This window comes from Pseudorca crassidens, chromosome 1 (genome assembly GCF_039906515.1).
Source record: "Pseudorca crassidens isolate mPseCra1 chromosome 1, mPseCra1.hap1, whole genome shotgun sequence".
NCBI classification, from domain to species: domain Eukaryota; kingdom Metazoa; phylum Chordata; class Mammalia; order Artiodactyla; family Delphinidae; genus Pseudorca; species Pseudorca crassidens.
The window spans coordinates 1,042,086-1,069,072 of record NC_090296.1 but is presented as its reverse complement, the minus strand read 5'-3'; the positions used below and the strand labels follow the sequence as shown (position 1 = coordinate 1,069,072).

At 61.5% G+C, this 26,987-nt stretch overlaps 1 gene segment (V, D, J or C); it reads right to left on the bottom strand.

Moving 5' to 3' along the window:
* Nucleotides 1-1,710: 1,710 nt before the first annotated feature.
* LOC137207149 (immunoglobulin heavy constant epsilon-like) lies at nucleotides 1,711-22,224 on the bottom strand. The segment is given in 11 exon segments: nucleotides 1,711-2,105; nucleotides 2,274-2,594; nucleotides 2,794-3,031; nucleotides 8,825-9,067; nucleotides 13,928-14,017; nucleotides 14,109-14,242; nucleotides 16,490-16,831; nucleotides 16,903-17,226; nucleotides 17,316-17,639; nucleotides 17,764-18,147; nucleotides 22,173-22,224. Coding segments are annotated over 11 exon segments (2,847 nt in total).
* Between the last annotated feature and the right edge of the window lie 4,763 nt (nucleotides 22,225-26,987).

Below are 26,987 nucleotides of genomic sequence, written 5' to 3'. Positions count from 1 at the left end.
ATCCACTTCTCTGTCCTTCCATCTGTCCATCTGTTCATCCATCTATCTGTCTCTTCGACCATCCGTTCATCCATCCATCCATCCATCCATCCATCCATCCATCCACCTGTCCATCCATCCGTCCATCCATCCATCCACCCATCCACCTGTCCATCTGTTTGCCCATTTGTCCATCCATCCATCCATCATCCATCCATCCATCCATCCACCCACCCATCCACCTGTCTGTCCATCTTTCCATCCATCATATGTCCTGTGACCCATCCACCTGTCTGTGCTGTCCGTCTGCTGGCTCCACCCTCATCTACTGTCTCTTCCGCCTCCCCCTCTCTTTAGAAAGCTCCTCCTGTGGGCAGGTCCTGGTCCCTTGGTGGCTGGACCACCTTCTCTGTGGCAGCACTTCCCCAATTAATCCATTGCTCCCCCCATTGCCCTTTGGTGACTGGACCCTTAAGAGGGGAGCAGTGGCCAGGGTGGGCAGGGGTGTCCACCCCACCTTGGCCCTGGAAGCAGAGAGAGGCAGCCAGAAGGCTAGGTCCCCTGGGAAGGCCCAGAAGGTGTCTAAACAAGAGCAGGGGCCCCGCTGCCCCCTTGTGGGAGCCCTTGTGCAGGTGTCCCATGGTGGTCACGGGACTGTCCTTCTAGGTTCGGTCTCCCTGACCTTCCCTCCTGCCAGGAGCTCCAAGCAGAAGCTGTCTAGGGGCCCTGGGTGATAGCTGTCTCTAACCCCTCTCCACCCCAGCCCCCCACCCCGTCTATGGTTTGGGGCTCAGGAATGCATGGGAGACTTGAATTTGCAGACCAAGTGGGGAGCAGGTGATGCCTGAGAGGGGTCTCTCCAATCGATCCCTGAACTGTGCCCAGCTGGGTACACAGGGAGGCCTGAGGCCTGGAGGGACCTGAGGCAGCAGGTCTGGGCCTGGGGAAAACCCTCTGGGAGCTTGGGTGAGGACTCCTCTTGCCTTCCTGGAGCTGGTTCTGGGCTGTCAACTTCCTGCACCTGCAGGGCTCAGACTGTGAGTATGTGTGTGTGTGTGTGTGTGTGTACGTGTGCCCGCGTGCATGACCACGAACACATATGAGAGTACGTGTGCATGTGTGTGTGCACCCCTGTGTACATGTGCAGAGCAGTGGGATGTGGGGTGGGGAAGGCTGTACCCAGGTGGGGGGGCCCTCTTTCCGTGTGGTCAGTGGGGCCGTCCTGCACTTCTGTGCGCTGTGCCCACAGAGGGCCCCTGGAATCCAGCCCTCTGCCCTCGCCACTCCTCCTGTGCCCCCCTCTGCGTGATGGCACCAGCCCGTTTTCTGGCCGCCAGGCTCCCCTCTCCCTCGCTCACGCCTCCCGGCTGCCCCTAGAGGCAGTTTCCTGAAATACAAGTGACCAAGTCACCTGCCCCTGGGAACCATCGTGGGGCCACTCTTCTCAGGACCCAGGAGGCTGTGCCTGTCTCGCACATCTCAGCCCCAGTTCGACGCTCACTCCTGTGCTCACACTTGCGCACAGCCATGAAGGCATGTCCGGCGTCAGGCTGAGGGGAAACCAAGGCCTAGAGAAAGTCGGGGCAGCAGCTGCTCTTTCCTCCTGGGTCCTGCCCCCTCCTGGCGTGTGCAGACCCCGAGCACGGACAGATAGGCAGCCGGAGGGAAGCGCAGAGCTGCTTCAGGCGAGCATGGAGTTTATTCAAGGGGCGGGTGGGGCGGGGGCACGGCTCAGTAGCAGACGCCGTCCACCTCCGACATGACCACGGACACGTTCACGTGGGTGGGTTTACCCGCCAGGCGGTCGATGGTCTTCTGGGTGAAGGCCAGGGGCAGGGCCTCATGGCCCACCATGCAGGAGAAGGACTCCCCCTGCTTCCAGGCCTCGGCATCCACGCGCAGCACGCTGGTCACGGCGAAGGTGGGGACACTCTGGTTGGGCTCAGGCAGGGACCTCCAGGTCAGGTACTTCTCGCGGGGCAGCTCCTGGTTGCCCTGCAGCCACCGCACCAGCACATCCTTGGGGCTGAAACCTCGCACCAGGCACGTCAGCGTCACCATCTCATTGAGGGCCAGCTCCTCCGACGGCGGCGGCAGCAGGTGGACCTCTGGCCGGAATGTGTTCACTGGAGGGCAGAGAGCAGGGTCAGGGGTCTGGGCAGGGAGGAGAGTGCGCCCTGCCCCCTGGGCAACCCGTGTGGGGGGTTGGCGGGAGCTGGAGGGTGGAGTGGGCTCAGGAGTGCACCTCGCGCACTGTGTAGTGCCCAGCCGCCCACTCGCGGGTCAGGGCCCACCTGAGGGTTTCGTGATGGTGGCGGTTAGCGAGCCCTTGGACTCGGGGTGGGTGGCGGTGCACGAGAAGGACTGTCTGTTCTTCCAGGGATCGGCGCAGCCCGGCAGGACACTGGACACACTGAAGCAGCCGCAGGAGTCAGGCTTGGGCAGCTCCTGGATGGCGTTCTTCCCACCTGTCGGGTTCCAGGTGAAGGTGGCGCCCTTGGGGTCTCTCAGGCCACTCAGCGTACATGTGAGGCTGGCATTGGAGCCCAGGAGCAAGTCCTCAAGGGCCGGTGGGTGCAGGGACAGGCTGGCCTTTCCGCACGAACACTGCACAGCTAGAACCGAGAGAGAAGCCAGAGCAGGTCAGCGAGCCCCTCCGTCCGCCTCCCTGGCCTCCACCCCCAGCCCAGGCCCCTCTTGGCCACCCGCCGGGCCTCAGCCACCTCTCGTCTGAGGGGAGTGCCCACAGGGATGCAGTCAGGGAGCTGGGTCAGGGTGACACCATGGGGGACCCGCCCCAGCCTGCCCTCTGACCTTGGCAGGGACCTGGGCAGGAAACTGGGCAGGGCACGTCCACGGTCTGGATGGATTTGGAGAGGTGCTGCACTTGGCATTTCACAGACTTGCCCTCTGGGCACTGGTTGGCTGGCAAGGTCAGCTGGCTGCTCATGGTGTACAGGCCCCCGGCCTGAGCAGGGGGGAAGTTCCTGATGGACACGCCCTCGCCGCTCTGGCTCCAGGTCACCTTCGGTGGCGCTGACGGGAAGAAGCCCTGGACCAGGCAGGCAATGACCACCTGCCCGGCTGAGTTTTCGCTCCTTAGGCTCAGTGGGAAGAGTCTGGGGCTGGTTTCAGGCACTGAAACACATGGTGTGTTGTGAGATGGCAGCCTTCACGCTGACCAGACGCCTGACATGGCCCCATGAGGGCAGGACGACGCCTGCGTTTCCTTAACACACAGAGAGTCAGTGACTGCCCCAAGGTCACGCAGCTTGCACGTGGCGCACCCGGGGTCGGCAGTGGCCACCTGAGTCCAGCTGAGCCATTTCTGAACGCGCTCCTTGGGACTCTGAGCATGTGGACCACACACGCTCCTCAGACGTGAGGTCTGGCTGCTGCACACGGCTCTCCCACTGACCAGCTGAGTCTGTGTGTACTGTCGGAGCCTCAGCTGCCCTCTGTGCAGTGGGCACGGTCATGCCCTTCCCCAGGGTGTGGGGTATCGTGAGAAATGGGCCCAGAGAGAGGGCAGAGAAAAGACAGAGAAGGCTGGGCTTGAAGCTGAGTCTGCATGGGGGCCAGTTTGTCTGTCCTGGGGCTCAAGCAGGGGAGGAGAGGGGGCCTGAGAATTCTATGTCCCCCCTCCCACTTCCTGGGTAAAAGTCCCAGTCCAAGCATCTCCCCCCACAAAGCACCCCCCGCCCCCGCCCCCATCCTCCTAAACTAGCAGTTGACTCCCATGGACTATGGGGAACTTTAGGCTGGAGGCCCAGTTCCAAATCAGTCCTTCTGGGATGCCCCCTGGACAGCTGGGCTACAGAGGGCACGGTCTGCCCTTGACCTTTCACAGTTCCCTTCCGGTCAACTGGTGAGGGGAGAGGGGAGCACCACATTTGCACCCTGAGGCTGCATGGCCCTGTGTGCCCCCGAGAAACAGAGGGGGCTGTCTGGCTGGAAACCAGGGCTCTGGGGGTGACCATGCTCAACCCACTGTCCCCTGTTCACCTCAGGCACTAACCCAGTCCACCACAGTTCAGCCCAGCCCGGCCCAGCCCAGCTCATTTCAACCAAGCTCAGCCTAGTTCAACTGAGCTCGGCCCAGCTCAACTCAGTTCAAGCCATTTCAACCCAGTCCAGCCCAGCTCAGCCCAGTCCAGCCCAGCTCAGCCCAGCCCAGCTCAGCCCAGTTCAGCCCAGTTCAGCCCAGCCCAGCCCAGTTCAGCCCAGCCCAGCTCACCTCAGCCCAGCTCAGCCCAGCTCAGCCGAGTTCAGCCCAGCCAAGCCCAGTTCAGCCCAGTTCAGCCCATCTCAGCTCAGCTCAGCCCAGCCCAGCCCAGCTCAGCCCAGCTCAGCCCAGTTCAGCCCAGCCCAGCCCAGTTCAGCCCAGCCCAGCTCAGCCCAGCCCAGCCCAGCTCAGCCCAGCTCAGCCCAGTTCAGCCCAGCTCAGCTCAGCCCAGCCCAGCCCAGCTCAGCTCAGCTCAGCTCAGCCCAGCCCAGCCCAGTTCAGCCCAGCCAGCCCAGTTCAGCCCAGCTCAGCTCAACACAGCCCAGCTCAGCCCAGCCCAGCTCAGCTCAGTCCAGCTCAGCTCAGCCCAGCCCAGCCCAGCTCACCTCAGCCCAGCTCAGCCCAGCTCAGCCGAGTTCAGCCCAGCCCAGCCCAGTTCAGCCCAGTTCAGCCCATCTCAGCTCAGCTCAGCCCAGCCCAGCCCAGTTCAGCCCAGCCCAGCCCAGTTCAGCCCAGCTCAGCTCAACACAGCCCAGCTCAGCCCAGCCCAGCTCAGCTCAGTCCAGCTCAGCTCAGCCCAGCCCAGCCCAGCTCAGCTCAGCCCAGCCCAGCCCAGTTCAGCCCAGCTCAGCTCAGCACAGCCCAGCTCAGCCCAGCCCAGCTCAGCTCAGTCCAGCTCAGCTCAGCCCAGCCCAGCCCAGCTCAGCCCAGCCCAGCCCAGCCCAGTTCAGCCCAGCACAGCCCAGTTCAGCCCAGCTCAGCTCAGCTCAGCTCAGCACAGCCCAGCTCAGCTCAGCCCAGCACAGCCCAGCCCGGGCCAGCCCAGTTCAGTCCAGCTCAGCCCAGTTCAACCCAGCTCAGCTCAGCCCAGCCCAGCTCAGTCCAGCTCAGCCCAGCTCAGCTCAGCCCAACCCAGCCCAGCTCAGCTCAGCCCAGCTCAGCTCAGCCCAGCCCAGCTCAGCTCAGCCCAGCTCAGCTCAGCCCAGCCCAGCTCAGCCCAGCCCAGGCCAGCCCAGTTCAGTCCAGCTCAGCCCAGTTCAACCCAGCTCAGCTCAGCCCAGCCCAGCTCAGTCCAGCTCAGCCCAGCTCAGCTCAGCCCAGCTCAGCCCAGCTCAGCCCAGCTCAGCTCAGCCCAGCTCAGCCCAGCTCAGCCCAGCTCAGCTCAGCCCAGTCCAGCTCAGCTCAGCCCAGTCCAGCCCAGCTCAGCCCAGCCCAGCTCAGCTCAGCCCAGCCCATCCCAGCTCAGCCCAGCCCAGTTCAGCCCAGCTCAGCTCAGCCCAGCCCAGCTCAGCCCAGTCCAGTTCAGCCCAGCTCAGCTCAGCCCAGCCCAGCTCAGCCCAGCTCACCTCAGCCCAGCCCAGCCCAGCTCAGCTCAGCCCAGCCCAGCCCAGCTCAGCTCAGCTCAGCTCAGCTCAGCCCAGCCCAGCTCAGCCCAGCTCACCTCAGCCCAGCCCAGCCCAGCCCAGCTCAGCTCAGCCCAGCTCAGCCCAGCTCAGCCCAGCCCAGCCCAGTTCAGCCCAGCTCAGCTCAGCCCAGCTCAGCAGAGCCCAGCTCAGCTCAGCCCAGCTCAGCAGAGCCCAGCTCAGCTCAGCTCAGCCCAGCCCAGCTCAGCCCAACCCAGGCCAGCCCAGTTCAGTCCAGCTCAGGCCAGTTCTGCCCAGCTCAGCTCAGCCCAGCCCAGCTCAGTCCAGCTCAGCCCAGCTCAGCTCAGCCCAGCTCAGCCCAGCTCAGCCCAGCTCAGCTCAGCCCAGTCCAGGCCAGCTCAGCCCAGCCCAGCTCAGCTCAGCTCAGCCCAGTTCAGCCCAGCCCATCCCAGCTCAGCTCAGCCCAGCCCAGCTCAGCCCAGCTCACCTCAGCCCAGCCCAGCTCAGCCCAGTCCAGCCCAGCTCAGCCCAGCCCAGCCCAGCCCAGTTCAGCCCAGCTCAGCTCAACACAGCCCAGCTCAGCCCAGCCCAGCTCAGCTCAGTCCAGCTCAGCTCAGCCCAGCCCAGCCCAGCTCAGCTCAGCCCAGCCCAGCCCAGTTCAGCCCAGCTCAGCCCAGCTCAGCCCAGCTCAGCACAGCCCAGCCCAGCTCAGCCCAGCCCAGCTCAGCCCAGCTCAGCCCAGCTCAGGCCAGTTCAGCCCAGCTCAGCTCAGCCCTGCTCAGCCCAGTCCAGCCCAGCCCAGCTCAGCCCAGCCCAGCCCAGCTCAGCTCAGCCCAGCTCAGCCCAGTCCAGCCCAGCTCAGCTCAGCTCAGCCCAGCTCAGCCCAGCTCACCTCAGCCCAGCCCAGCCCAGCTCAGCCCAGTCCAGCCCAGCTCAGCTCAGCTCAGCCCAGTCCAGCCCAGCTCAGCCCAGCTCACCTCAGCCCAGCCCAGCTCAGCCCAGTCCAGCCCAGCCCAGCTCACCTCAGCCCAGCCCAGCTCAGCCCAGTCCAGCCCAGCTCAGCTCAGCCCAGCTCAGCCCAGCTCAGCTCAGCTCAGCTCAGCCCAGCCCAGCCCAGCTCAGCCCAGCCCAGCCCAGCCCAGTCCAGCCCAGCTCAGCTCAGCTCAGCTCAGCCCAGCCCAGCCCAGCTCAGCCCAGCCCAGCTCAGCCCAGCTCAGCCCAGCTCAGGCCAGTTCAGCCCAGCTCAGCTCAGCCCTGCTCAGCTCAGTCCAGCCCAGCCCAGCCCAGCCCAGCTCAGCTCAGTTCAGCCCAGCTCAGCCCAGCTCAGCCCAGCTCAGCCCAGCTCAGCCCAGCTCAACCCAGCCCAGCTCAGCTCAGCCCAGCTCAGGCCAGTTCAGCCCAGCTCAGCCCAGTTCATCCCAGTTCAACCCAGCTCAGCTCAGCTAAGCCCAGTTCAGCTCAGCTCAGCCCAGCCCGGCCCAGTTCAGCCCAGTTCAACCCAGCCCAGCTCAGCCCAGCTCAGCTCAGCTCAGCCCAGCTCAGCCCAGCTCAGCACAGCCCAGCCCAGCTCAGCCCAGCCCAGCTCAGCTCAGCCCAGCTCAGCCCAGCTCACCTCAGCTCAGCCCAGCCCATCCCAGCTCAGCCCAGCCCAGCTCAGCCCAGCTCAGCCCAGCTCAGCCCAGCTCAGCCCAGCCCAGCTCAGCCCAGCTCAGCTAAGCCCAGTTCAGCCCAGTTCAACCCAGCTCAGCCCAGTTCAACCCAGCTCAGCCCAGTTCAGTGCAGCTCAGCCCAGTTCAGCCCATTCTATCCAGCCCAGCTCAGCACAGCCGAGCTCAGCTCAGCCCAGCCCAGCCCAGCCCAGTCCATGTGTACAGTACCCTGATCTGTGTCTTCTGGGTCAATGGCCATCTGCCTTTCTCCTTCTTGTCTCTGTATTGGTACCTCTCCTCCATCCTCCCGCCCCAGGAGTCTGTAGTATGGCCTGGCTGTGGAGGAGATGAGGCCTGATCAGCTTCTGGGACCCACCTGCTCAAGGCTGCCGGCGGGTCCAACACAGCTGGGAGAGGCCCACGCCTTTTGGCCGTGTGGCCATGCCCTGCTGGTCCCTGTGCCCACCTGCCCAGAGGCGCTGGAGTGGGGAGGGAGAACGAGGCCTCGTCCAGTCCGCTGATGGCCGTATGGTCTTAGCCGACCCCTGCCCCGCTCTGGGCCATTTGCGCTGTGAGGTGAGGCCAATGCTGGGAAGGGGCTGCGTGACGGTGTCTGGCCCACAGCTGGGGGTCACTCACCCACTTCCTGTCCCGCCAGTTGCGGCCGCGTGCCTCCACGTCATGTCTGGTCTGTGGTCTGGCTGTGGTGGTACCAGGTGTGTGTGGCCTGGGCTGTGGGACCCCCAGGAGCCTGGCCCTGGCCTGAGGCCCTGTGTGTGCAGGTGGGTGCCGTGGTGGCGTGTGTCTCCACGGGGCGCCCACGGGGCTGGGCTGGTGGCCGAGGTGCAGAGAAGCAGAGGCCGAAGTAGACAGAGTCAGGGGCTTAGGGTTCCTGAGGGAGAAATAGTCCCCGAGGTGCGGGTGAAGTGAGGGCCGCAGGGGACGCTTCACAGGCCGGCAGGGCGGAAGCCCCAAGGGACAGCCTCGCCAGAGTGACCGCAGTGAGCAGGCCCCATAGACCTTCAGGCCACAGGGCGGCTGTGAGGGTGGGGGAGCCACCCCTCCTCCACCAGCCTCAGCAGCAGTGGGGCCCTCGACTGAAGCTGGACAGGGGTGTGGGCCCCCCCGCGTGGAGCCTGGAGTCCTGTGGTCGGGGTGGCTGAGGGCCTGCCCCCGCCTGCATCCACCCAATTCCCTGCCCGGGGTTCTCCCACCCACGGGCCCTGCCGGCTGCCCAGCTGCTCGGCCCTCCCTGGTGCCCCTCAGGAGGTGGTCCCTGCCCGGGCACACGAGGGGCCGTGGGGCCTGCACCTGCTTTTACATGTTCATTCATTTCTTCACACCCAGAAGGTTCTGGAGCTACACACAGGCACCTATGGTCCCCTCCCGGGAAGGACACCATTGCGGGGAGAGTTGCAGGCAGGTGGAGGGGGGAGATCAGCATTTCCCTGGGGGTGGGGTGGGCCCAGGAAGGGAGTTGGGGCAGGTGGGCTGGGAGGGGGAGATGGAGGGAGGAAGGGGGGCCTGGGGCAGGGTACCAGGTGGGCAGACACACCTGGTCGGTCAAGGGACTTCTGGGGTTTTATCACAGACCCTGGCACACTCACAGCATCGGCCACGAGGGGCACTTCCTCCTGGGCTGCTGGACTCCGGGCCACCCCACGCCCACCGCTCTCACGAGCACCAGCGGCTCCTGCATCGTGGTTGATTGGCCCTGAGGATCCCTCCTCTTGCCAGCCCGTGAGGTCCCGGGGCCCTGCCCCTTCCTGGGGTCTGAAGCCCCGGTGTCCCCTGGAGCCGCCCCGAGGGAGCTGGAGGCGTGGGACTCGGGGTGAGTGCTGGGGCAGTGCCTGGCGGGAGTGGAGGAAGCAGAGGGTGGTGTGGGGCCGGAGGCCGCTCTCTCCTGAGGCCGGTGTCCCCCACGCAGACAGCAATGCCCTGCTGTGGGCACAGACGGGTGCGGAATGTGGGGCAGAAAGAAGAGCTAGGACTTGAGGTGGACGGATGTGGGGTCTTGCATGACCTGACGGTCGCAGCGGTTGGGGGAAGGGCCTGAGCCCGAGTGGACACTCTTGTTAAGACCGATGAGCACCTCTGGGAGTCAGTGCCTTGCTGAGCACGGGGTCCAGTTGGGAGGGAAGAGCCGGGATGGGGCGAGTCCTCCCCGGGCTTCTTCGGAAGGAGGAGGGGCCTCGGCTTGGCCAAGGCCGACTGGCTGGTGGTGAGTGTCCTGGGGCCGCGACGAAGGACCTCACACTGAGGGGCTTGAACCAACAGAAATTCAGTCTCGCACTCTGTAGCCAGACGGCCGAGATCCAGGTGTCCCAGGGCCCTGCTCCCGTCAGCAGCTTCAGGGGAGGGTCCTTCCTGCCCCCAGCCTCTGGTGGCCCCAGGTGTCCCAGGCATCACCCAATCTCTGCCTCTGCCCTCATATGACCTCCTGCCCTGAGTCTGATCTCTCCTCCTCTGTCCCTTGTAAGGACGCTTCTCACTGGATTTAGGGCCACCTGGACAATCTCATCTTAAGATCCTTAACTTCAATCGCATATGCAAAGACCCTTTGTCCGAACAGGATCACCTTCACGGGTTCCAGGGCTTAGGACGTGGACATAACTTCTGGGCCTGGGGGCACCATTCCGCCCTCTGTGGTGGGTTGATGAAGAAGAAAGAGGAGGAGGGGTGGAGGGGAGCCCGAGAAGGTGGGGCCCTGCTGCTGGGAGGGCGCATGCGGCAGGGCTGCTGGGAGCCCGGCTGGCTGGCTGGGATGCGTCCTGCTTTTCTCTGCGGGCCTGCTCTTGGGCTGTGCTCCCACTGTGCCAGCCCCTGTTCTCAGAGAGACAGAAGTGAGCGATCCTGAAGTGGGATCTTAGTTCCCTGCCCAGGAATCGAACCCGGGTATCCTGGATGAAAGCCAGGAATCCTAGCTGCTAGACCACCAGGGGCCGGGGGCTAGAAGGAAAGTTGCCCTGGCTCTTGCCCTGTTTGAAAGCAAGAATGTTTCAAGGAGGCAAAAACTACAAAGCAGGTATAAAGTTTCTTTTTTTTTTTAACATCTTTATTGGGGTATAATTGCTTTACAATGGTGTGTTAGTTTCTGCTGCATAACAAGGTGAATCAATTATACATATACACATGTTCCCATATCTCTTCCCTCTTGCGTCTCCCTCCCTCCCACCCTCTCTATCCCACCCCTCCAGGCGGTCACAAAGCACCGAGCTGATCTCCCTGTGCTATGCGGCTGCTTCCCACTAGCTATAGAAGCACAGCACAACATGTGGGCTAGAGAAGTAGCTTATTGAAGACAGGAGGAGGCAGAAATACTCACCTGGAGAGAGAGAGTGTGGGCGTCCTCCCTGATGAGAAGTGAAGGGGTGCTCGGCTCGTCTGTACAGCACGGCTCTCCTGGATCTCTGTCTTCCTCTGGCCCATTACCTCGCCTCTTTTCCCACATCTGACCTGCCCTAGGGCCCTCCTGACAAGTTTGTATCTTTTTGACAAGAAAGATTCCAACGCAGGCTTCGCTGGTGGCGCAGTGGTTGAGAGTCCGCCTGCCGATGCAGGGGACACGGGTTCGTGCCCCGGTCCGGGAAGATACCACATGCCGCGGAGCGGCTGGGCCCGTGAGCCATGGCCGCTGAGCCTGCGCGTCCGGAGCCTGTGCTCCACAACGGGAGAGGCCACAGCAGTGAGAGGCCCGCGTACCGCAAAAAAAAAAAAAAAAAAAGATTCCAACACAAAGGCTAGCGGGAAGTTTGACAACACATTATGGGCTGGCACGCCCTCCCTTTTTGACCCCCGAGGAGGCTTCCTGCGCATGTGCAGTCGGGGAGCTTTCCCTGACCTCAGGAGCGATAGACGTGGTCGTCTTATCTCTTTACTCCAGCAGGGCTCAGCTCCTGCCACTGACTTTGTCCTTGGAGTGTCAGGGAAAACAGAGCTCCAGTTTCCTCTGCTGGTACGCTCCAGCGGCTCAGCCCAGGGGCCCATCTGTCTCCTGCTTCACCACCTTTCTTCCCGACTTGGGGAAGATGCGCGTTGTCCGTGTGTGACGACGCCCAGCTTTCAGGGGCCCGCGTGGGCTGAGCCCTTGTTGCCCTCGCTCTGGATTCCATGGGTGGTCTCATGATCCGGGGTGCAAGTCAGAGAAAGGGGACACTCAGCTCTGCCCCCGGGGGCTCCCAGCTCAGGAGATGGGAGGAAGGCCCCTGGACCTCGGCTTGAGAGAGCCATGCAGGTGGGGGCCGGTCTTGGGGCCTGGTTTCTGGAAACTGTGTGCGAGTCTGTGCGGTATGAGTGTGTGAGTGTCAGTGTGAGGGGGCAGAGCAGAGCAGGGCTGTGCCCTTGACCTTGTGTGAAGTGCTCTACTGCTCCTCTCATGTTCTATTTGAACCAAACACTTGGGCTCTCTGGACAAGCCTCAGAATTGCCCAGTTCTGGGTTTTCTATGCCCGACCTCCGCAGGCTGCACGGTCCGTGTCGGAGTCCGCAGGATGCCTGGTCTCCCAGTGCAGATGGAAGCTCTCTGAAGGGCCTTCGCCACAAGTGGACTCTCCTGTCAACAGAGTCTGGGCACTTGTATGCTGGGAAGGAGGCCACTGGGCCCTGAAGAATGGTCTTAACTGCTCACAGGCCCTCAGAGGCCAAGAAGGTCACTCACTGCCCCTAGTTTCCTCCTTATTTTACCTTTCCTAATAATTGAAACCTTTTCTTCCTGTTACTGGCCACCCGGTTTTTCCTTACAGTGCAGGACCCACTGCTCACATTTCTTTCTTGTCATTGGTTGCCGAGTGCTCTTTGTATATGAAGGAGTCCTGCCCTGTGTCACATGTGCTCATGTGCTCTGCCCCGTTTCCATGGGACTTCAGAGCCCCTTGTGGGTGGGCTTCTCCAGCTCTTTACCCTCAGGAGGAGGCTCAGCCCATGCCCACCACTGTGCTTGGCCAGCCGGCCCTCTCCCTGGTGCCTGTGGCTCCTGCCTGCGCGGCTCCCAGCTTTCTTCTCGAGGACGGTGGCGACCAGCCCCAGACAGCTATCGCTTGTTCATCAGGACGTCTGGGCAGGCTGGCGGGATGGGGCCTGAGGACTGGCCTGTCTGTGTGAGCTCAGTGGGTGGACGGCTGGGTGGTGACTGGGGCCCCAGGAGGCTGATGCCGGCCTCCACCCTGATGATTGTGCCGCTGTGCTCTTGCGGCCTCCTGCACTGACCACTGAATGAGCCCCTCAGGGTTTGCCCACGGGGAGTGGGACTGTTGCCTTTACCTTCGTGTGGGGAGGGGCGGTGAGTCTGGGTTGGAGGCCAGTGGTGCAGGCGTGGTGGAGCCTGAACCAGGGTCTCAGTGGGCATTGAAGGACTCTTGAGGCGGAGCCTGGCTGGACACTTGGGTCCTCGGGGCCCAGAGCGGGCCTCTGCCCCCTTCCCTCTGGCCCCTTGTCCACGTCCTCGGCGGGGGGCACCTCCTGCTCCCCAGGGACCACAGGCACTTCCCCAAGGTGTGCTCAGGTGGCAAGGGATTCTTTTTTTTTTTTGCGGTACGCGGTCCTCTCACTGTTCTGGCCTCTCCTGTTGTGGGGCACAGGCTCTGGACGCGCAGGCTCAGCGGCCATGGCTCACGGGTCCAGCCGCTCCGCGGCATGTGGGATCTTCCTGGACCGGGGCATGAACCCGTGTCCCGTGCCTTGGCAGGCGGACTCTTAACCACTGTGCCACCAGGAAAGCCCTGGCATGGGATTTTTTTTTCTTTTGCGGTACGTGGGCCTCTCTCTGCTGCATCCTCTCCCGCTGTGGAGCACAGACTCTGGACGAGCAGGCCCAGTGGCCATGGCTCACGGGCCCAGTCGCTCCGCGGTGTGTGGGATCCTCCCGGACCGGGGCACGAACCTGTATCCCCCGCATTGGCAGGCGGACTCTCAACGACTGCGCCACCAGGGAAGCCCCTGGCATGGGATTCTTTATTGAACTTTACTAGGAAAAGTTAGGAGAGAGGTCGAACGAGGGCATGGGGGATGTGGGTGGGTGCTGCAGGGCTGATTTGGCCACACTGCGGACCCCTTGGGAAGCGCCTTCTGCTGTGGGACCCTGCCTCACAGCCTAGGGCCCTGCCTGCAGCCCTGGAAACTCCCCTGGACCTTCCCCAGAAGGTCTTCTCTGCATCCTCATTCTGCACGAACGGGGCCTGGGGGTGGACAGCAGGGAGGGTGGGCAGGGGACAGGAGCAGGGCATGGGGGGCAGCGCACTTGGCCCTGGGGGCACTGAGGGCGGGACTGAGCCTGGGGAGTGAGCCCTTGGCTCGGCTGGGCTGGACTCAGACGCTGGATCGGGCTGGTGGGGACTCTGAGTCCTAGATCTGGCTCTGGGCTCCAGCGTGGGCTGGGCCATGGGCTCAAGGCCGTCGCTGTGTTTCAGGGGTTGTTCAGTCAGAACCGGTGTGGGCCCGAGCCCAGGGGCCTGGGAGAAGCCTGAGGTGGTCAGCACCCACGCCCAGCCCAGGTCTCTCTGTGGAGGGAACAGATGCTCTTCTGGGACTTGCCCCAAAGTGGGGTGGTGTGGGGCTGTGTAAGGCGGGCCCCCTGTTGCCTTCGACCTTGGGGCTGAGCTGGGGCCTCTCGGCGCCCGTGTGCTGGACGCTGGGCCCCTGGCTCTGGCCCCTTGGGGGCTGGTCTGCTCCTTCCTCTGGCCCAGGGTCGAGCTGGCAGCCTCGGGGACGCTCACACGAGGGAAAAGGCAGGGCTGTGCGGCGTTCCTGTAGTCGCCGGAAGCCTGCGGCTGCTTCTGCAGGACAGCAGCCAGGACCCACTTCACCTGGAGGACGGCGTGCGTGAGAGACTCTGTGCCCAGCCGAGGCTCTCCCTCTGTTGGGCGCCCCGCCCTGGAACGGGGCGTCCGTGCCCACCTTGCAGAGGGTGACGGCAGCGCCATAGCTCACGCTAAGCAGGAAGAGCGCCACGAAGGTTAGGAGGCTGGTCTGCGTCCCCTCCAGCTCGTCACTCTCGGCCTCCTCTGTGCACAGGTCCTCCAGGGCCAGCTCTGCGGGTGCCAGCCGGTCAGCCCCCTGGCCTCGGGGTCCGACGGGGGACAGGCCTGGCCAGCCTTAGGGAGTTGAGGGGACTGGGCCTGGCGCCCTGGTCCTGGGCAGTCCCTCCGTCTGGCCCCTCTGCGACTGCCCAGAGCCACCAGCCGGACCTGGAGGGTGGGGGGTTGGAAGCCCCCGAGCTGGCCGGCGGCTGTGTGGGGCGGCGCTGCTCCCCTGCCCTCTGCTGTCCCTCCACTCTCGGGTGGCTGGTGTTATCTCTGCCACCGTTTCTCCGCCACCGTTTCTCCGGCTTTTCTCCTGACGGCTGGTCGCCCCTCTCAGCCCCGCGGGCCCCTCACCTCAGCTCCAGCTCTGCCCCACCCCGCTCCCTGCCCCGTGGCAGGCGGGGGCCCCCGGCCTGGGGAGCACCCACGTCCACCCACTGCATGGCCTGTGGCCGCCCAGTCTGGCCCCCTGGGCCCCGTTCCTGCTCGGCTCCATTCTCGCCAACCAGAGGGGTCCTTGAAGAGCAGAGGCTGGCCTCCCTGCCTGGAGCCCTCAGGAGGGGGTCTGGACCCGGGAGGGCCCCTAGGGTCATCAGATCATTGCAGTGGGTGCCCCGAGGGCTGGGCCCGGCTGCACGGATCTTGCCCAGTGTGCAGGAGCCCAGAGCTGCCCCTGGCCCCTTGCTCCTCCTGTCCTGGGGCTGGCCCCCTTCCTTCCCCAGCACGGCCTCTGCTCTGGGTTCGTGTTCAGGGTGTGGGCTGTGCATGTGCTGCTTTCTGTGTGGATGTGGTGGGTGCCTGTGTGCTGTCCATGAGTGTGTCTGTCCGTGTGTGTCCACGTGTGTGTCCACGTGTGTCAGTATGTGTATGTGTATTCATGTGTGTGGGTTCATGTCTGTGTCCCCGTGTGTCTGTGTCCATACGTGTCTGTGTATATCCATGTCTGTGTGTGTCAGAGTGTCTGTCCATGTGTATCAGTATGTGTCCATGCGTGTGTCTGTGTGTGTCCACGCGCATGTGTCTCTTTGCGCCTGTGTCCATATGTCTGTGGGTATCCATGCGTGTGTCCATGTGTCTGTGTGTGTCTGTGTGTTCATGTCTATGTGTCCATGTGTCTGTCCATGTGTATCAGTGTCTGTGTCCATATGTGTTCGTGTATATCTGTGTCCATATGTGTCAGTGTGTCTGTCCATGTGTGTCTGTTCATTGTATCAGCATGTGTATCTGTGTGTGTTCATGTCTCTGTCCTCATGTGTCTGTGTCCATGTGCGTCAGTGTGTGTCTGCGTGTCCAACTGTCCATCTGTGGGGTGCAGCTGACGGGGAGGGCTTGGCTGCACGAGGAAGCCATGTGGGGCGATGGGTGGGTCCAGGGGCCCCGGTATGACGGCGAAGGGTTTGGGAGTGGCCTGGGAGCTAGGGCGGGCCTCAGGAGGCCACCTGTGAATGTGTGTGAGATGCTACCAGCGGTTGGCAGTGCCGTGTGACTTGGGTGCGTGCGGAGCCCTGGCACCAGTGGGCATGACAGTGTGAGGGTGCGTGCGAGGGCTGGGTGCTTCCCTGGACCGATTCAGGGTGGAGTGAGCCTGAGCGGCAAGATGGGGACCCTGGGCGCTGACCCTGGCCCGACCCTGCGTGTGGCCACGCAGGTAGGCTGGGGGTCGTCAGAAGGCAGGGGTCAGAGGAGTGGGCTCCGCACGGGCCCCTGTGCAGGGTTGGCCCATCTGTGCCCAGGAGGTGACAGTGGAGGGACCTGCGTGTTGGTGCCAGTGTGGGGGTCTGACTCGGCCCATTTCTCTACCTGGAGGGTCTGTGTGTGCAGCTGGACTTGGGAGCCTGGGGGCTTGTCTGTGTCCAGAGGGGCTGGCAGGAGGCTGGGGGTGGAGGCTGAGGCCTCCGGAAGCTCCAGGAGAGGCTGGGGTCTCTGTGGTCCCTCCCCTAGGACTACTCTCGGGCTCTTAGAGCTCCTTTGACTGGGTAGAGTCCACAGTGGGGTGGCGGGGAGGCCCTCTGACACAGACGGCGATGCTGGATGGAGACGCGCCTCAGCCCTGGCCCCCACCCCGTGCCTCCCTTTCCTCTGTGCCAAGACACCGCTCCCTTCCCCACAGCTCCCCAAGGATGGGCACACCCAGGGCTCTGAGCAGGCACTGGAGTGTTTATTGACAATGGACGGGAGGTCTGGCTGGCCCCCTCCCCTGCCCCAGCAGGATGGAGCCCTGGGATGAGGAGAGGGGGGAGGTCAGGCATCATTTACCAAGGTTGATGGACGTCGATATCTTGAGCGTCCTTGAGTCGGGCAGCGCCTCGTGCGCCACTTGGCAGGTGAATTTGCTCTTCTGCTCCCAGTCGGCCCGCCTGACCACCAGGTGGCTGTAGATGAAGTAGGCAGAGAAGTCGGGGGTGGGGCTGCGGACCTTGTGGGGCCTCGTGATGGTGTGCTGGTCCGCCTGCATCAGGGCGTCGTTCCGCAGCCACTGCACGGAGATGTCCGCAGGGAAGAAGTTCTGGATCAGGCAGGTGAGGGTGACCTCGCCCTTGGTCTTGAGCTCCTCCTCGGGTGGCGGGAACACGTAGACCTCGGGAACCATGCGCCTGCCTGCAGACAGGTGTGCGGTCAGCCAGGCTCCACCTGGGGGGCCGCCCACCTCCCCTCAGCCTGCGGCTCACCAGGGCCCTTGGAGATGGAGCGCAGGATCTCCTTGGGTAGGTGTGGGTGGGTCACTTTGCAGTAGTAGGTGTCGCCCTTGAGCCAGTCACTGACGTCCACCAGCAGGGTGGACGTGACGGTGACCGTCCCGTTGAACTCATCCTTGAAGACGAGCGAGTCTGAAGGCACTAGATCTTTGTTCTCCCTGGACCAGGTCAGTACAACGTCCTTTTTGCTGGCCAGGTCCACCACCAGGCAGGTGATCTTGGGTGACTTGTTGATGTACAGGTCGAGGGGCGTGGGTGGGCTCAGGTAGGCGCTCACGCCACGGGGCTCGGACTCGGCTGTGTGTGGGAAGGGGCTGAGTGAGGCTGAGTCTGCCCTCCTCTCTGAATCCCCAGCGGCTGGGTGTTGGCATGGGCGAGGGCCATACCTGTGCACCTGCGGGCGTGGTTGTCATAGTTGAAGCCATAATAGGTGACTCGGCAGGTGTAGGTGAGTTGGGACACCCACTGGCCCTGCGTGATGTTGAGCTCGCTGTAGGTGGAGGCCAGTTTGCCCTCCACCTTTTCGGGGCCGGTGTGTGGGAACACGTCTGTGGCCTCACGCCCGTCCACCAACCAGGTGACCTTGATTTTGCCTGGGGTGTAGCCGGAGATGAGGCACAGGAGCTGGATGGTGGTATGGGTGTCGCCACGGGGGTCGCAGGAGGAGTAAAAGAGCTTCACGGTGGGGTCGGTGAAGCTCTTGGTGCACCCTGGCGGCAGAGGCAGCAGGAGTGGGGCTGGCCTCTCTGAGCCCCCAGCCCTTCCTCCCTGTCCCTCCCGCCCAGCCTCCCCTCCCCCTCTGGCTGTCTCGCGGGCTGCCCAGGCCTGGCTCACCAGTGACGGCCTTGGTGGTGGTGGTGTTGGACGCAACGTGGGCCACGCTGCAGGTGAGCTTCTGCTTGGACCACTCGCCCGAGAGTGTCACCTGGCTGCTGGTGGTGTAGAGGCTGGAGTTCAAGTTTTGGATGGCAGGGAAGGTCAGCGTGCTCCTGTTCAGGGATGCTGTGTCCCAGGTCATGGTCACTGGGCCCGGGAAGTAGCCCGTGGCCAGGCAGCCCAGCGTCACAGAGGTGGCATTGGTAGCACTTTTGCAACAGGAACGCAAGGGGTAGACAGTTGGGCCGTGGATGGAGGCTGTGGGGACAGAAGAGTGGTCAATGCTGGCCTCGGGACTGTCACCTGTATGTGCCAGGCTAACTGCTGGCTTTGGAGGGTGGGCTGTGGGGTGGAGGTGGGGAGGTCCAGTGCAGGGAACACCGGGACTGTGTTCCAGCTTTGGGGGACAGATGGCTCCTCCTGGGTCTTTTCCTCATCTCCTGATTCTACTAGGGACGCCCTCCAGTGAATCCTTGTGCCCCTGCAGGAGCAGTGGCTGTCACTGCCCTTGGCCAGGACTCCTGCCCTCAGCCTCAAGTGGGTGGACACGGGGCTCCTGAGTGGAGGCGCTAACCCACTCCCTGAGGTGGAGGTTCAGAGCCCATAGCCCTCTGTTGGCACCCGGGGACCCAGGGAGAAACCCCCCAGGCCCAGGAGTTACCAGGCTACTCTTCTGCCCCCACTCATAGACTCCCATTGGAGATCAGGGACCCTGAGAACCTCAGTAGCCACCAGTCTGTCCCCTCTGCCCCACCCATAGCCCTGGGAACACAGGCCTGGGACACAGAGACCCCCAGGATCACCAAGCTGCTTTCCCACTCCTGACCCTAACTCAGACCCCCATCGGGGATCAGGGAGACCCCCAGGAACCATCGAGCTTGCCCTTCTGCTCCAAACCAAAGACCTCATAAGGGCCTGGACCCACAGGACCCCACTTCCCAGGAATCGCCTTGTGTCTCTGCCCCACTCCAAAGTCCCTGTGGGCCTGCTGTAGGCGGGTCCACCTGCCACCCACTGGACCCCTGCTGCCTGCAGCCGTGGGTCAGCCTTCAGGTCCCTGAGCTGCTTTGCCATGGCTGCCCCTTCACCCCATCCTTCGGCTGACCAGCCCAGGCCCGCTGGTGCTCTACCTGCCCTGCTGACCCCCCAGGGGAGCCCAATTCCAGGCCCCATGGAGAGAGGACAGAGGCCCCTCAGAGCCCTCCTCAGTCCCCCTCCTCAGCCCTTCTCAGGCTCCTCTGGCTGCCAGGCCGGTCTGCACGTCCCCTGGCCTTGGAGCTCCAGCCCCCAGCCCATCCCAGCCCTGCATCCCAGCTCGGCTCTTCCACCTTCCTCTATTCTGCTGGCTAGCCCAGCTGAGCACAGCCCAGATGACCGTGTGTCAGGACAGCTGAGACCAGCTGAGACAAAGCAGCTCGCGCGTACAGCCCAGCACCCCTAACGGGTCCTGCACATTTCAAGCCAGCTCAGCCCAGTTCATCCCAGTTCACCCCAGCTCAGCCCAGAGCAGCCTGTCTTGATCCAGCCTGGCCTGCTTCAGCCCCTGACGTCCCATCTCAAGCAAAACAGCTCATCTGAGCTGCGTCCACGTGGTTCATTTTAGTTCAGTTTAGCTGACTGAGCAAAGGTGGACAGGATGACCCCACATCCCACTCCACCCAGTTAATCCAGCTCAGCCCAGCCCAGTCCAGCCCAGCTCAGCCCAATGTAGCCCTACTCAGCTCAGTCCAGCCCAGCTCAGCTCAGCCCAGCCCAGCTCAGCCCAGCTCAGCCCAGCCATGCCTAACCCAGTTCAGCCCAGCCCAGCTCAGCTCAGCCCCGCCCAGCTCAGCCCAGCTCAGCGCAGCCCAGCCCAGCTCAGCCCAGCCCATCCCAGCTCAGCCCAGCTCAGCCCAGCTCAGCCCAGCTCACCTCAGCTCAGCCCAGCTCAGCCCAGCCCAGCTCAGCCCAGCTCAGCCCATCTCAGCCCAGCTCAGCCCAGCCCAGCTCAGCCCAGCTCAGCCCAGCTCAGCCCAGCCCAGCTCAGCCCAGCTCAGCCCAGCTCAGCTCAGCCCAGCTCAGCCCAGCCATGCCTAACCCAGTTCAGCCCAGCCCAGCTCAGCTCAGCCCAGCCCAGCCCAGCCCAGCCCAGCCCAGCTCAGCCCAGCTCAGCCCAGCCATGCCTAACCCAGGTCAGCCCAGCTCAGCACAGCCCAGCTCAGCCCAGCCCAGCCCAGCCCAGCTCAGCCCAGCTCAGCCCAGCCATGCCTAACCCAGGTCAGCCCAGCTCAGCACAGCCCAGCTCAGCCCAGCTCAGCCCAGCCCAGCTCAGCCCAGCTCAGCCCAGCCCAGCCCAGCTCAGCCCAGCTCAGCTCAGCTCAGCCCAGCCCAGCTCAGCTCAGCCCAGCCCAGCCCAGCCATGCCTAACCCAGTTCAGCCCAGCTCAGCCCAACTCCACCCAGTTCAGCTCAGCTCAGCCCAGTTCACCCCAGCTCAGCATAGTTCAGCTCAGCTCAGTCCAGTTCAACCCACCTTAGCCCAGTTCAGCCCAGCCCAGCTCAGCCCAGCCCAGCTCAGCCCAGCCCAGCCCAGCTCAACCCGGCTCAGCCCAGCCATGCCTAACCCAGTTCAGCCCAGTTCAGCTCAGTTCAGCCCAGTTCAGCCCAGCTCAGCCCAGTTCAGCTCAGCTCAGCCCAGTTCCACCCAGTTCAGCCCAGCTCAACCAACCCCAGTTCAACCCAGTTCATCCCTGCTCATCCCAGTTAATCTCAGTTCAGACCAGCTCAGCCCAGTTCAGCCCAGTTTAACCCAGCTCAGCCCATCTCAGCCTAGTTCAGCCCAGCTCAGCTCAGCCAACCTTAGCTCTGCCCCACCCCTCTGGGGTGGGCAAGCTCAGCAGAGAAGAGCCCAGCCCAGTGCATTCAGCCCAGGTGAGCCCAGGTTGCCCCTTTTATCCCACCCAAGTACGCAAGTCGGGCCCCACTCAGCTAAGCCCAGTTTCTTCTGACAGCCCAGCTCAGTCCAGCAGAGTCCAGGCCTGCCTAGTTCACCTGAGGACAGCCCAGCTGAGCCAGGCTAGGAAGGCTGAGTCCTGAGCTCTGCTCAGCTGGGGCAGCCTGCTCCCTCCCTGTCTATCCGCAGCAGCCTGGCCCACGACAGCCCAGCTCACTTTAGCTCAGTGCACGGTCCCACATGGCTGGGGACAGCCCTTCTGGCCAGTGTGGCCCAGCTGAGGCTGGGATAGCTCATCTGCCTCCACATAACTCCATCCACTCAAGCCAAACTTGGCCCAGCCCAGCCCTGCCTGGCCTACCCTAGTCAGGCTGGCTCAGGCCAGCCCAGCTCAGGCCAGACGATGTGGGCCCAGGCCTGCCTGCCATGTTGGCCGGCCTAGGGACTGAGACCCGCTGCTTCCCCCGACCCTGGGCTGGCCATCACCGTTTTTACTGGTTGTAGGCAGACCCACGCTCAGCCCGAGGTCCATGCCCTGTGTGTGATTCTTGCCCTGGCCCTGACCTGTCTGAGATTCTCGGCTCCTTGGTCTTCTCCAGGTCGGCTTTGAGCGTTCTCTTACTTCCCTGTGTCCCCATGCAGGGAAGGGACAGCTGCAAGGCAAGCAGTGACTCAGAAGCTTGGTCCCCGCCGGGTGGGCAGTCCAGGTGTCTTCTCCCAGCAGTGGTCTGGGCAGCTCCAGCAGCGGGGTGCCTGAGGGGCTGGGGTCTTCTGTCAGGTGCCCGTGGCTGGTGTGGCCCATCTGGCCAGTGGTGGCCGTCTGCAGGCTCCCAGGGTAGGCTCCCAGATGAGGTGAATCGTTAGGAAGCATTGCTGTTATTTTTATGCCCAGACGATAGAGCCTGGGGCAGGGCGGGGCAGGGGGGCGAGCTCTGCCTCAGTGCTCTCAGCTAAAAATGGGGTGGGAACCCCCAGGGGCCTCGACAGCCCTGGAAGTTCCCTTCTCTCTCTCTGTTCTCGGGAAGTCGACCCAGTGACGGCCGGTCTCAGGTGAGGCTCCTCTCTGTGGCCTCTTCCCGGCCTCTGCCACCCGGCTCGTGACCTCTCCCTCGATGCCACGGGCTGACTTGGTGAGCAGCCGGCACACACTGTGGTCACTACGATGGCCCGGGAAGGGAGAGGGCACCAGGCACCACCACCACTGCCCCCGAGGCAGCCCACGAGGGACGGTCCTGGCCGTTTTGTGCTTGAGAAGTTGAGGCCCGCGTGGCCTAGGTGCCTGCGGCGGAGTGCGGGGCTTTCTGAGCAGCGGTCTGGGGGCCGGCCTGGTGGGGCGGCCCTGGGTACGAGTGTGAGAGGCTGTGGGTCCAGCTGGGTGTAGGCAGGTGCTGGTCCTCTGGTGGCTTCCTGGGCACCCTGCTGGCCGACAGTCTCACCCGCTGTCTGCGAGCCAGCCTCCCGATCGCTGTCCTGCAGCTGGGCTCCCATCGGGGCTGCGACTGGGCTGCGTGGCCGGCAAGGGCTGGCAGGGGCCTGTCGGGAGGTGGGACATGGCTGTGAGCTTGGCCAGTGGCTCGGCGAGACCTCTGCAGCCACCGGACCCTGGGGGGTACCATGCCACCCTGTGCTGCTGCTGTCCATCAAGGTGTGGGGACCACAGAGCGGCCTTCGTAGAGGTGCCCACGGCATTCGACTCTGGTCTGTCGGGGCAGCCAGTCTACCATCGACGCTCCACTGACATGTGCTGAGCCAGATGATGTGCTGAGTCTTGGCCTTGCCTCCATGCTGTGGACGTGTCCTGCAGGCCGGTGTGTCTCTGGAACCCCCCAAAGGCCCCGATGCACACACAGGGGAGGCCACGAGAACTTGCAAGCTAGCTCATCAGCATGGACTCCTGGGAGGTGACATGCAGTCTTTGTGGAGAGGGAGACAGCAGGACCACGTCCCCTGGGCCCAGGACACCCAGGGCCGCTGGTCTGCATGCAGGGAGGCTGTGCAGAGATGAGCTGTCAGGCCTGCACACTCAGAGGAGTGTCCGGGCCTCTTGGAAGACCCAAGAGGGGCTGCTGGATGGCTGGGGAGGGGCCCCGTGTGCAGAGCCAGGGCCCCGAGGCCCCCAGGACAGATTGTCCTGGTCTGTCCCGCCCCACCCTTGGCCCCAGGGACAGATGCTGCATGGCAGGTGCAGGGGGAACGCCGAGTTCCCTGGAAGCACTCAAGGTTCTGAGAGAAACCACAAGGCAGGCAGAGCCCCACCGGGGAGCCTTCTGCCAGGTGGTGCCTGGCCCTGCGGCCTGTACGGTGTGAGTGTGTGGGGCTGGGGGCTTGGCCCGGCACCCCTGCGCTTCCTGCCCAGCTGTGGGCGTTCAAGGCTGAGGCCTCGTGCCCAGCCGGCCCCTCCCCCAGCTCTACCCCAGCACCCCAGGAGCCACTGGGCTGCCGGCGCAGGGGCAGGGAGGGTAGGGGGGTGTGTCCCTCGGTGCTGGAGGAGACTCGCTCCTGCACCTGCTCAGCTGCAGGAAGTTAGATGGGACCTGGCCAGACAGCCTGGGATAGGTGGGCCTTCAGCCAAGGCAGTGTGAGGTCCCTCTGAGGCTGGGCCTCCGTGTAAGGGCCTGTGGGGTAGCCGGGGGCCAATGCTGGCTCCGGCCAGTGGATTGCTTGGAGGGAAGGCCAAGCTGCAGATGGTTTCTTTGACATTTCCTGACCAGGACACCAAATGGGCGGCAGCACTAGCCTCCAGATCCCTCAGACTCAACCAGGGGCTCACTGCCCTCGGCACCCATGGTGGGGGCCAGGCCCCAGAGTTCTCCTGGGCAGTGAGACCAGCTGACCCCCTTGTTGCCCTTGGTTGTGGCCCCAACATGGGCCCAAAGATGCTTCAATGCCCCCTCCCTGGCTTCCTTCCCCCAGGCCAGGCCTGGCTCCACTGCTGCCCGCTCCCTCTTGGGGCTGGCCCACCACCACCCAGGCCTCCAGACGTCCTCCACCCCAGGGAGGCCCCGCTTCTCCAGCTCCGTGCCTGCCTTTCCAGCAAGGATGCTGTCATTACACTCTCTGAAGTGTGCAGTGCGTTGTCTCCTAATTTAAATGCTCCCATTACTAATGAGCTGGAGTATCTCTTCAGAGACTTGGGAGACATTTGGACGTCTGTCTCTGATCTCATCCTGCTTTCTGAAGATTTTCTTGGTGATTTCCTGGGAATTTGCAAGGCAGTCATCTCTAGGGGCTTGCCCCTTGCTAGTTTTAACCTTGGGATAAACTTCTCCTGGTCAATGCCCTGGTTGCTAATGCTGCTTGTTGAGTCCTCCTTTAACAGAAATTCTTCATTTCCACGTGGCAGGTTCATCAGCTCTTTACCCTGCAGCTTGCACGTTTGGAGGCTGCCATGTGAGCTTCCTGCGGCTGCAGTCACAAAGGCCCACAAACTTAGTGGCTTAAAACCACAGAAATGGACTCTCACATTCTGGAAGGCAAGAAATCCAAAAACAAGGTGTTGGCAGTGCCAAGCTGCCCTGAAGGCTCCAGGGCAGGGTCCTTCCTGCCTCTTCCAGCCCCTGCTGGCTATTGACATCACTCCAATCCTTCCTCCATCTTCACATGGCCATCTGCCCTGTGTGTCATCTTCTCCTGTTATAAGTCACTGGACTTACAATGCTTCTGAAATCTAGTGTGATCTAATCCCAAGGTCCTTAACCTAATTACATTTTCAGAGACCCTATATCCAGACAAGGTCACATTCTGAAGTTCTGGGTGGACATACATCCCACCAGGCTGTTGCTGTTCCTGTGCTCCGCCAGCCTTGCTGGTCCATTTCCTTTCAGCTATATTTAAAGTTAGCCTTTCAGATGTAAGTGTTTGATCCCAGCAGGCTCCATCACCACTCACTGTGCATATGGTGTGGAGTAGAAACCCAGGTTGAAGTTCTCCACAGAAGAAGCCAGTTTCCCACCCATCTCAGAAGCTTTCCCGCTGCCTGAAGGCACCACACTCATTGCAGTCCAAGTTCCTAGGAACGACCAGGCTGTTTCTGAGTGCTCTCCTATTCCTTGGGTCTGGTAGTCTGTGCATGAGTACCGTCATTTTCAGTGATGGTTTTGTGTATGTGTTAACATTCAGGGGGACAGTCCCCCTGAAACCCCTCATCCTGTGCTTTTATTTTTCAAAATGGGCTAAGCTGTAAATGGATCTCACAAACAAACAAAGAAACGAACAAAACCAACCCAGCTGGAATTTTGGTTGGGAGTACACTGTATTTCTTAGTCTGGGAGATAGATGACACTTTAATCTAACATGTCATTCCTTCCTTGACCAGTGTCTCTCTCCAGCCATTCAGATTTCTTTTATGTCCTTGAATAGTGTTCAATTTTTTTCTCAGAGGTCTTGGGCGTTCTTTCCCAGGTTATTCCTCCCATTGCTGTGACTTGTGCCCGGCTTTCTGTTACATTTTCTAGTAGGTTTTTGCTGACATAGAGGAACACAGCTGCTTTCGGTAAGTTGGTCTTGCATGGAAATTGCCCCAATTTTCTTGTTAGTTCTAACAGTTTGTCTGCTGATTGTGTTGGCTTTTCCTTGGAAATGATCACATCATCTACAAATAATACCTCCTTCACATCTTTCCTTTCAATCTTAACAGCCCTGTTTCTTTTTCTTGTCACGTAGCATTGGCCAGGACCCCCAATAATCTATTAAATAAACATTTTCCAAACTGTTTTGACCACAATCCTTGTAAAAAAGGTGTCTTATATTATAATCTAATTCACATACACACATTATTTATATGTAACATATATTATGTATATTTATTTATGTAACTGAAACAAAATTTTCATGAAAATATTTACCCTTGTTATGTACAATGCATAGACTTTTTTTCTTTGTTTATTAAAAAGAGCTGGCTGTAACTGTCTGATTTGATTTCACAATCCACAAATAGTTAAGCACATATCTGTAAAGCACTGCAAAATAGTGTGACAGAAGTGACAGGCGTCCTTGCTGTGTCCCTAATCTTATGGGAACACCTCTTAAAGTTTGGCTATCAAGTGTGTTCACTGTAGCTTTATTCCTTCTTTCCTACATTCTTTTGGGTTAATAAGTACTTCTTAGTACTTATTAGTTAATACTTAGTACTTAGTAAGTACTTTAAGTACTTATTCCATTCTAACTTCTCTGGCGACTTCCCTGGTGGCTCAGTGGTTAAGAATCGGCCTGTCAATGCAGGGGACGTGGGTTCAATCCCTGGTCTGGGACGATCCCTCATGCCACAGTGCAACTAAGCCCATGTGCCACAGCTACTGAGACTGCACTCTAGGGTCCATGCACCATAACTACTGAAGTCTGCTCACCTAGAGCCTGTGCTCCGCAACAAGAGAAGCCACCGCAATGAGACACCCGTGCACCACAATGAAGAGTAGACCCTTCTCGAGAAAGCCCACACGTAGCAATGAAGAGAAGGCCCATGCGTAGCAACGAAGACCCAACGCAGCCAAATATAAGTAAATAAATAAATGTATAAAAAAAATAAAGGAAACGAAAGAGGCATGACAACTGAAACAACGTGTGATCTAGGATTTCCTTTTTCTTTTCTTTCGTTTTTTTTTTTTTTTTTTTTTTTTTTGCGGTACGTGGGCCTGTCACTGTTGTGGCTTCTCCCGTCGCGGAGCACAGGCTCCGGACGCGCAGGCTCAGTGGCCGTGGCTCACGGGCCCAGCTGCTCCATGGCATGTGGGATCTTCCCGGACCAGGGCACAAACCTGTGTCCCCTGCATCAGCAGACGGACTCTCAACCACTGGGAAGCCCTAGGATTTCCTTTTTAAAAAAAATTTCTCTGTCAACTTTTTATAAATTTATTTATTTTTATTTATTTATTTTTGGCTGTGCTGGGTCTTCGTTTCTGTGTGAGGGCTTTCTCTAGTTGTGGCGAGCAGGGGCCACTCTTCATCGCGGTGCGTGGGCCTCTCACTGTCGTGGCCTGTCTTGGTGTGGAGCACAGTCTCCAGACGAGCAGGCTCAGTAGTTGTGGCTCACGGGCCCAATTGCCCCGTGGCATGTGGGATCTTCCCAGACCAGGTCTCGAACCTGTGTCCCCTTCATTGGCAGGCAGATTCTCAACCACTGCGCCACCAGGGAAGCCCCTCTGTCGACTTTTTAGATAAGCCTCTTTGCATATGGATTCAGTGAATATAATGTGCATCCTGAAGTCATCACAATGAACTTAGATTCAATATTTGACTACCTCACATAAGTCATT